Source organism: Oenanthe melanoleuca, chromosome 2 (genome assembly GCF_029582105.1).
Source record: "Oenanthe melanoleuca isolate GR-GAL-2019-014 chromosome 2, OMel1.0, whole genome shotgun sequence".
NCBI lineage: Eukaryota > Metazoa > Chordata > Aves > Passeriformes > Muscicapidae > Oenanthe > Oenanthe melanoleuca.
Window position 1 is genome coordinate 141,153,268 of NC_079335.1, and position 9,947 is coordinate 141,163,214.

At 36.7% G+C, this 9,947-nt stretch overlaps 1 protein-coding gene across 2 annotated transcripts in view; it reads left to right on the top strand.

Annotated features, from left to right (window-relative positions):
• PAXIP1 (PAX interacting protein 1) overlaps positions 1–9,011 on the top strand; it is a 30,966-nt gene extending 21,955 nt beyond the window's left edge. For both annotated transcript variants that reach the window (XM_056483359.1, XM_056483360.1), the window contains exons 14-21: positions 1,532–1,599; positions 1,966–2,068; positions 4,194–4,362; positions 5,878–5,978; positions 7,113–7,247; positions 7,331–7,406; positions 8,001–8,060; positions 8,530–9,011. In XM_056483359.1, the coding sequence (XP_056339334.1) occupies positions 1,532–1,599; positions 1,966–2,068; positions 4,194–4,362; positions 5,878–5,978; positions 7,113–7,247; positions 7,331–7,406; positions 8,001–8,060; positions 8,530–8,546 (729 nt within the window). In that variant the 3' untranslated portion in view covers positions 8,547–9,011. The remainder of the gene's footprint in view (positions 1–1,531; positions 1,600–1,965; positions 2,069–4,193; positions 4,363–5,877; positions 5,979–7,112; positions 7,248–7,330; positions 7,407–8,000; positions 8,061–8,529) is intronic.
• The last annotated feature ends 936 nt before the right edge of the window (positions 9,012–9,947 follow it).

Genomic DNA, 9,947 nt, shown 5'->3' on the forward strand with positions numbered 1-9,947 from the left:
TGCTTAATATTTTAAATGGGGATTCAGGGCACTGTCACTTGAATACCTTTCAGCTCTAGAAATAGGCATTACTGTTTTCCTGACCATAAATTTGGAGCATTCTTTTTATAAACCCTTATGGATTTATTTCATAGGCCTGTAGGAAACTTGCATTTTAAAAACTGAATTATTTTAAAAAATTGTGGTCATAATATTTTTCTGAAGAAGGAAAATATTCTGCTATTACAAAATAAAAAAGTTTTGAGATGATTCAGTATGCAGTTTTAGTATTTAAAATAGCTTTTAACGAACTCAGTTTTGGTTTTGTTACCACCACCCTTTGCATCCACACTGCAGTTGAGCTCATCTTAAAACTGGATGCATTCTTGGTGTGGGTCAGTCACCCCAGGTTTCTCCCCTTGTTTTGCCTTGTATAGCAAATGGAGACCTCAGGGGCTGGATGGGTAGTTTAGTACCTTCTCTTCTGTATTTATATGGGGGCCCTTCTTGCCTGTGTGAAGTGGGAATTTTGTGACTTAGATTGAAAGGGGCTTCTGGAGACAGACAATCTAGTCCAGCTGCCCTCTGGGTGCCCACACAGGAATATGGTTTGGTAATAGAAAATGCTGGGCATGTGGAAGTGTCAGGGAAGACAAGGTACTTCACTGCCTTCACAGCAGGCATTTCTATTTGTCTTGGGGTTTGGGGTCCTCTTCTGAGGACAGCTGTCTTGTCAGATGCTGTTGATGCCATCTACCTCTTGCATTTTCATAGCAGAAATGTCTGTCAAAATGTGAATATGTGCACTTTTCTTTCCAGCTGCTCGTACTATGGGCTGTCTAGCATAAAAATGTGTGGTCTGAGAGCAGGGAACAAACCCCTGTGGCTTGTTCCTCCCAAAGGAGCAGTCTCACAGCAAGGCTGGGACAGTGCTGCCTGTCTTTCTGCTCATGTGCCTCTAGTACTCTTCATTAAGTTTCAGGTATTGATTTGAAGGTTAAAGAGAAATAAATGTCACAGGCTCCTGAACCTGGGAGCTGTGGTTTCAAGTTACTCAGTCCAAGGAGAGCCTAAAAGCTACATTTAATCACCTCTGGGCACATACTCTTGAGGCAGATCTGGTACTGAGGAGGTGGCTATCCAGCTTCTTTTTATGTAGTTAGGGAACTTGAGTTTAAAATGGTATTTTCTGGGATATTACCATTCCATGAAATTTAGTACCAGTAAGATTATAGCAGTCTTTTTGTACTTAGCAAATGGACAGGCTTTTCAGTCCCTTTATCATTTAATTCATTGACTTTTGCATTGATAATTAGCAGTGTTATTTAAAGGAAGAAAGTCCTACATTATTTTATTTTGTGTGCACTTTGAGGACTACATAATTTTGTCAAGAAGCTTTGGCTGATAATCAGCTTTGATGTTGTGTTTATTGTGTCAGTAGGAGGTGCCCCATGTATTCAGCAGTGTGTAATTTTCATTTGTGATTAATTCAGGATAGAAGTTTGTTTCCCCTCTTAGTGCAGATCTAAACATGTAACTGGTCTGATTTCAGGGTGTGAGGTTGCCTTTGAAACCAAAGCAAAATGAATCCAGTCTTCAGCCGTCTTCCAAAAGAGCAAGGTAAGAACAGCGAGCACTCAATGCCTGTGGTCCTTAATTGACTTCTGTTCCTCAGAAGGGCCAGCTGCCCAGCAGCCTGCACCATCCTGTGCCCTGCTCAGTGAGATAACTGTCAGTGGGTTTGGATGTTGCCAGTAACTCAGGTAGCAGGAATAAAACAATAACTTAAGAGGGGGAAGTAGTAAGAGAGTTGGGAGAGTGCAGAAAGGGGATTTTTTTCTTCAGGAAAAGTTGTGCCTAATTCTCATTTTTCTGGGTCATTCCATTGGTGAAACTTGCAGAAGTGTGCATGTCTAATTTCAAAACTGCAGTTCTACAGCCTTAGGCCCAAAGTCACATTCTGCTGTTTTTCCCATATTCTTGTAGGATTGAAGACCTGCCGCCACCTACTAAAAAACTCACCCCTGAGCTGACACCAATGGTGCTCTTCACAGGATTTGAACCTATGCAAGTGCAACAGTACATTAAGGTGACTTTCAGGCTTATCTCTTGTGAGCTACATTGAAACATCTGACAACTTTTTTATGGATGCTGAATTTTTTCTAAGACTTGATTAGCATATATCTGGTGGATAAAGCCAGTATTTAGTGGCCCTGAAGTTAGAGTAGGTTTATGTGAAATGAGTTTTATTTGGTAGCTGTTCTCCTTTAGTTAACTACTTTACACTACTATGCTACTTGTTTTTCTTTCTGTAGGACTGCTTTATAAAGCAAGAAAGCCCTTTCCTCATTTGTTTTTAAATCAGCAATTTCATTACCAAATTTAGGTGAGAAAAATAGTGATGGTTGTAGTGGATTAGACCCAAGATTCTTCTAGTGGGGTTGCTGTCTGTAGTGCCAAATGCTTCAAAGACAGCTGATGACAAAGCTTTTGGCAGGTGTGAAATAAGTTCCTGTGGAGGTTTTGTTCTGTTCCCTAATAAAGCTGTACTAAAACTTAACTGTAAATAATTTATAACATTCAGATAATGAGAAGTAAATGAGGTCTAGTTTAAGTCTACTGCTTTTTTTAGAAATATGTACTTTGGTGTCCTCAAAAATATAGGTTCAATAAAGAAAATATTTTATACTTGTTTTTGAAGTGGTTCAGCATCAGAGGTTTGTTTTTTTTTCCCTTTCAGTGTATGCATTTGAAGCTTGATATTAAATATTTTGGGACATAAAATGTTTTTCAGGGTATCCTATAAAGTTCCAGTACGAACTTCTCATTTTCTGTCATGTTGATACTAGGTTAATTATATAGAGAGCTGTTCTGGTAACAGCTATGGCTCGCAAATTTAAAAAATCAACTTCAGCCTCAAAGCTTGTGAAGTTGAATGTAAACCTTGCAGCACTGATGCTAACAAAACTCTGCAGTTTGGATACCTAACTGGGGTTGTATACTCCTCATCTTCTTGAGATGGAGGGCTTATCTTTGTACCTGTATGGCCAAAGGGTCCCTTCCACATCAGAGTGGAGATTTTGCAAGGTCTGCACTCACAGGTAGGAGTGCTTGAGGTGAACATAGAAAAGCAGCCTTTGCCTTTCAGAGGGGTACAATGTACTGTTCACAGGGTGTTTATTACCAGGAAGGAGGTAAATAGTGGAGAGGTTCAGTGTCATTGAATAATAGTTTTATGAGTCATCTTTATGCAAACCATCAGAGCATGGTAAAGAAGAGCTAAAAGCACTATCCTGTCCCAGGTGCTCCTCATTATCAGAGCAGCAGAGTGCACAGGGCTGCCAGAGACCTCCTAGGCCTTCTAACCTAACCCTCAGGTTTTCCTCTTTGGGACTCCAGCATTCATGTAATAAAAACCCTGGTCTGTTAAATATTTATGATTGTAGATATTGGTGTGGGTTTTATTTATTTGTGCAAAATGTTTGTCTTAATTAAAAATTCAGGGTGCATAGTTACTAAAGATGTCCAAATCTTTTTTCATCCTTTAAATTTTTATGAGGGGAGCTCTCTTTATATCTAACATCTGTGGTAATCTGATGTGCCTCACCAGCTCATTCTTTCCTTCAGGTAATGACTGGCTTAATTGATAAGACAGAAACTATAAGGAGCTAGTTTGAGTTTGGTAGCTTAAACCAAGGAAAAGGGAATAGTTGCTCAGTATCATCAAAAATGCATGTGTCATATGTGTTTTTCATGAGGTGCTTTTCTCTTTAAAGAGAAGTCTAGCAAAATTAAGTTTGCTGTAGCTATAGTGTGTACTGCACTTCCCTAGAAAAGAGAAAAATTATTATATATTCTTATTATTGCTTGCTTAAAATTTAATTCACTGAAAAATATTTTAATGTGTATTTTACAGTTAGTTCCTTGCTTAAAAAAAGCATAACCAAAATCAAAAAAAACTGCAGAAGTGGGAAATAGTTTTCAATCTTGCCAGGTTATATTTATGTCTGGAAATACATGGATTTTCAGTGGTTGTAAATTCTGTCAAAATTAATCAGCTTGAGTAAAGGAATCACTGTAATAGAAAATCTACATTTACTGTTTCGTTAGGAGCTTAGTTTTATTTTATGTGATGATACAATATTTAGTTTGGTTTTTTCATCCATTTTTTTAACAACTCTACCATTCTGTTTTGTGTTTTGTACAACTTTCAGAAACTGTATATCCTTGGAGGTGAAGTAGCAGACTCTGCCCAGAAGTGTACCCATCTAATTGCCAGTAAAGTCACCCGAACTGTCAAATTCCTGACAGCAATTTCTGTAGTCAAGCACATAGTAACTCCAGAGTGGTTAGAAGAGTGTTTCAAATGCCAGAAATTTGTTGGTAAGTTAAATTAGCATCAATTCCCATACAAAAATAAAGGTTCATTGACAAGCATGTTTAAATACACTTTGTTGTTTTGTCTTCTGACTTCAGTGTTTCTTACCAGTTTTCTAAAGAGTTCAACTTTTAAAAGCAGAAATTTTAATTCTGTAGCAAGTCTGATTGTCATTGTTCACACCTCTTGAAGAATGATTTGTAAGGTTTTTAAATAATGATATTAACAGCTAGTTTGTATTCCACTTTTGTTAGTATGGTTAAGCTAAGCTGTCACAAGAATTATGTGTTTATTTTTAAAAAAATCAAGTTGTCTTTCAGCAGAACATTTTGTTTCATTTAGTTTTCATTTGTTCTAATACAGTTTCTTCCCCTTAAATGAAAGAAAAACACACTTGAAAAGTTTGCTTTAGGGTGATTAAATGATTGGATATTATTAAGTATTGTATGTCTTTCTTGTGTAGCCATTTTGTAGATTTTTACCTGTGGCTGCATTATTTTTTAATTCACCCTTTCTGAAAGGGTAATTACTTGGTTTATGATTGTTTTGTGCTTTTTATATAATTGGTTTGTAAGAAGATAATGTATAACATTGCTGGCTAACCACCGTAAGGACTTGTATCTATGGATAATTAACTAATAAACCAGCAAACATCTCTATAAATCTCAAGGGGGCAATTTGCTGACTTCAGCATCAGTGAACTGAGAAACTGAGTAATTTGAAAACTTAGAAGATGAAGAAAGTCAGGGGATTTAGGATGGCTGTAGTGATCTACTATTTGAAGTACTTGACTTGTTTACTGAAATTAGGTTGATTTGTAGCTAATGGGCTTATTCCAGTTTTGTACCTGCTATAATGATGGAAAATATGGCAATTGTTTACAAAAATTGTCTGAATTGTTTATTTTGTCTTTTGGAAGAGTATTAACACTGTCTCTTGCAGGTTGTCAGAATTGTACTTGGAAAGACCCGTTTTGTTCTCTGCATAATTTTTTTGTTTTGTTTTTAGACTTAGGGTTTTGGTTAAATTTGATTTAGAAATGTGTTTGACATGGCTTTTGTGGAAAGATAAAGGCTGAAATTCCATCCATAATAAAAAATGAAAAATTGGGTGAATAACAGGACAAATGGAACAGTTCTTTCTGTTAAGATAGTTTCTGGGCTCTTACAGGTGGTCACAGTAATTTGAATTTAAACTTAATCCTTCTGCTTGATCATTCTCTTTTGCAGAGAATCAAAAAAATAAAAATTTGCAAGTACCTCCAATAAGTTAGAAAAAGGGACTTGATAGGACTGTGACTTTTGTTAGGTATGCAAGTGTGAAGCAGTTTAATTCTTCAAGGATTTGGTTGTCATCTTTGTAAGAAGCCTAATGAAGAAGGATATTTTAATCATGTTAAATTCTAGTAGGTGTCTGCTGTTCAGAGCCACTCTGCCACCAAGATGTTCTGCTCAGATTCCATCCTGGGCCATGGGGATGTTTGTGTTTTGTGTGCCACATCATCAGTCTTTCTTTTACAGATGAGCAGAACTTTGTTCTCAGAGACGCTGAAGCTGAGGTGCTTTTCTGCTTTAGTTTAGAGGAGTCTCTAAAGAGAGCACAAGTAGCTCCACTGTTCAAGGTATGCAGTTTACCACAGCATTTAAATACTTGGGAGGTTTTCAACCTAATTTTTTCAGCACTGGGATCACAGATTTTATAGCTGTAAGCACTAGAGCAGGCTGGCATATAACAAGAGACATTTGTTATAAGTTTTTGTTTTGTTTTTATGCCTGTTTTCTGCCTAAGCATCATTGGGGTGACTGTAAACCCTCTGAACGACTGAATCCTGTAGATGTTAACCAGACAGTCCAGTACATTTGTTCCCTTCCAAAATCTAGAACATTGCTCTGTTACTTGTAAAAAGGAAGGGACTTCTGGAAGGGACTTGCTTTTCTTTGTTTTCTCTTTTCTTACACCAGCCTCATAGTCAGAGCAATTGCCCATAAAAGTTGGAGTCTGAGAGTGAGTTTTCCCTTCAGCCTAAGGGAGATCTAGTGTGAGTCTCCTTGGAGACTGTGCTTTCCACCAGGCTGTTTGCTAGGATGGTGCAAGATGTTTTCATGCCTCTGGTTAAAATGACAGTACAGTCCAGAGAGGTGTCTGGAGATCTGAGTTGCTAAAGATTTTTCAGCCTATCTGAATTACAGACTGTTTATGGAGATAAACCACCTAAACCAGGTGTTTTTTGACCTGTAATGAATAAGAATCTGTGTCTTCTGTTATGTCCAAATGCAACGTTTTGCTCTCAGTTTTGCAGATTAAATACCAAGGTGTTTTCTGGCTTTTTATTCCCAGCTGGTAAACAGAGATAATATATTTTGTGATCTGATCACCTATCTCAGTCAAGTGGTAGAATAATTTTTGTCAGGACGTAATAAATTTGCTGTTAATTACAAGGTAAAAGTTCTTTTGTAATACTTGAGGTGATCCTGTGCTCAAAGAAGCAAGGACCATTGTTCTTATGTGTCTTACCAAGCTGCAGTTGTTACTTTACAGGTGTGGAAATAGGCACACCTGAACTGTTCAAATTTATCAGAATTGTACATTTGCCCCTCTATGGGAAACATCAGCAGTAATTAAGGACAGCTCATCAACTGGTGAATCTCTGCCCTGTTGTATAAAAAAAGTGTCACAAGCACATTAAAACTTCATGTGTTGCAGAAATCAGTTAACATAATAATGTTTTTTCTTGTTCTTCCTTTTCTTTTTTTAGGGAAAGTATTTTTACATTACACCTGGAATTTGCCCCAGTCTTTCCACCATGAAAGCTATTGTGGAGTGTGCAGGAGGAAAAGTATTATCTAAACAACCTTCTTTTCGAAAACTCATGGAGCATAAGCAGAATAAAGTGTGTTGAGTGTTGCTTTCTAAAATTTAATTACAATACCTTACCATGTTCTTCTGAGCTTACCATTACTTTCTTTCCTTTAGAGTTTGCCAGAAATAATCTTAATTTCCTGTGAAAATGACCTTCATTTATGTCGAGAGTATTTCGCACGAGGCATAGGTATGTATAAGCTTTTGTTGTGATTGAACAGTGTAACTGTTTCTTTGTTTTCTTTTTTCTATTTCCTTACTATTATTACTATTATTACTATTATTATCATTATTATCATTATCATTATTATTATTATTATACAAATGCAGAGATTTTTTTAAGCTTTCAGATACTAATAGAGGAGTACATGGACTATCCTGCAAACCATGGAGAAATCCAAGCCAGCTGTTTGCTGGATATACATAATAGTCATTTTATAGGCAGATCACCATAAACTTTTGAATTTAGCAACAACTGAAACATCAGTGTGTTACCAGCATTATTCTCATCCTAAATCCAAAGCACAGCCCTGTGAAAATTAACTGGAACCAGGGCACCATCTCAGTATTCATCAATTGAGTTAGGGGTTTTTACTTTAGTTGTTTTTACTTTAGTGTAGAGCCCCAAGCAGTGCTGTATTTAGTAACAGTGTCAGGTGTGAGGGCTGATGTCAGGCTGTAGTAGTGGTGGCCACAAAGGTCCAGAACAGCCCCTCCTGACACCTGCAGCATGAGGCAGAATTTCTGTGTAGGGTGTGAACTGTATGAATTTTGATATTTCCAGATGTCCACAATGCTGAGTTTGTCCTGACTGGAGTGCTTACTCAAACACTGGATTATGAATCATATCCTTTTTGTGAAAAGACATTCTGCTGCTTAGGGAAGTATGGTTTACTGAAAGTTTTTCTTAATTAGAAACTAATTAATTGCAACTTTTTATTGTATGTAATGTGTGCTTGGTAGGAGGTAGTTTAATACCCAAGAAGGTAGCTTAAATTCAACATGGAACTACTTTTTAATGGGGAGTACTTCAAGGGAGGAAGAAGGCAGGGTGGTCACAAAGGAGTAGTAAATATTAGTAAATACTAGAATAAATTAGTAAATTAAGCAATGGGAAAAGAACTTGCCACTAAGGGAAATATTTGGCACGAGTAAATTTCAGATGAGAAAAACAGCTTTTTAATGAAGATTACAGACCCTGTTTGATAAATGCAGTGGAGGGACCAGTAAGAGCTCTGTGTCTTTATGCATGTTTTTTGTAGAACTTGTATTTTGCTGTCATTTCTTACAGTTGTTTTTTCTTAACAAGCTTACATATAAATTTACTTGATGGATGGTAAAATGCCTTACTGCTCCAGAATCCTTGGAGCATTATATCTAGCTCTTCAGCCATTGTACAAAGCAACTTCCTGTGGATGCTGTTTTCCAGCTGTTTTCCTAGAGATGATGAGCAGTTTAAAGCAGGAAAGCGAAAATAAACTGCATCTTTTTTAGGATGTGTAATTTTATTATGCTGCAACATAATTTACTATGTTTTGTATTATACTACCATTTTAAAAGAGCCCACTTTAGGTATTATGATGAGCCCATTTTTAAGCGTTTTAAAATAAATTATGGTACTTCAACCAAAAGTGTAATTTGGATGTAAAAATAAAAGGGCTTGCTATCTATTAAATTATGGATGTTGAAGATGAAAATGTTTTGTACTTTATTTTTATTTCTTATACTCTATTTTCTTTTATATTGATACTTTGCCCATATTTGAAATAAATGTACTTTTAAATGTTTTACTCTATATTTTAGTGGTCGTTCATTTTTTTGAATACTGTGCAACAATGGCACTCTGGTAAGAGTAAATTACTCAAATCTTTTTCCAAGCAATGTGAAATTATTTTAAGCTTATTTTACCAGGTATGTTTTAATATATGAATCCCAGTGCTTTAAAGGGAAATTGTTGTAAATGTATATATGTGTTTTTACTGAAGCAGAGAAGCAGCTTGAAGGAGAAACTATAACCCTGCATATTCCACTGTTGTGATAACATTTTGTTTGTATAGTGAGTTTTACTAAATAAATGTTAAAAAAACCAGTCTCCTGAATCTATATTCAGTTGTATTTCCTAAAACACACACAGTTCTAATAATCTGATTTGAGCATTTTTATCAGTTTAGATTCCAGTAGATGAAAAAGTGATCCTAAAAGCATTTCTTTTCTTTCTGATCAGCAAGACAGTTCAGCTCAGATGCTGTACAGAGAAATGACTATCTGCACTCCCCCCCATCAGGGAAATTACTGATTTCAAATCTCTCTTGTGCTGTGGCATAAAGTGTAAATCCAGCTGGTGCTTGGATTTACTGATTCTGTTGCCTTTTTCCCAATACCTTAGTTGAGAAAGTACTTAAGTGAATGCCAAATTGCTCCTGTAAGAACACAGTGGTAGTAAATGTTGAGATGAGTGGGGTCCCACAGAGGTCATGGTTTGCCTGTTGCCTTTTATTTCTGGCTCTGGTTCCTCAGCTGTATCCATGTCCTGACCTGCTGCTCTGCTTGCCTTTTCTTTTGGGAGCAATAGGGGGCTACAGGAGGAGCACAGGAATGGGGACATTTCTACCAGTGTGACTTTTGGTAAGGTGGCAAAGTGGGATAAATGAGAATGTTGTACTCTGGTCACGAATTTTTAAGTGAATGAAAGGTTGGAAAGGTGTGGCAAGGATGGGAGGAAATGGTACTT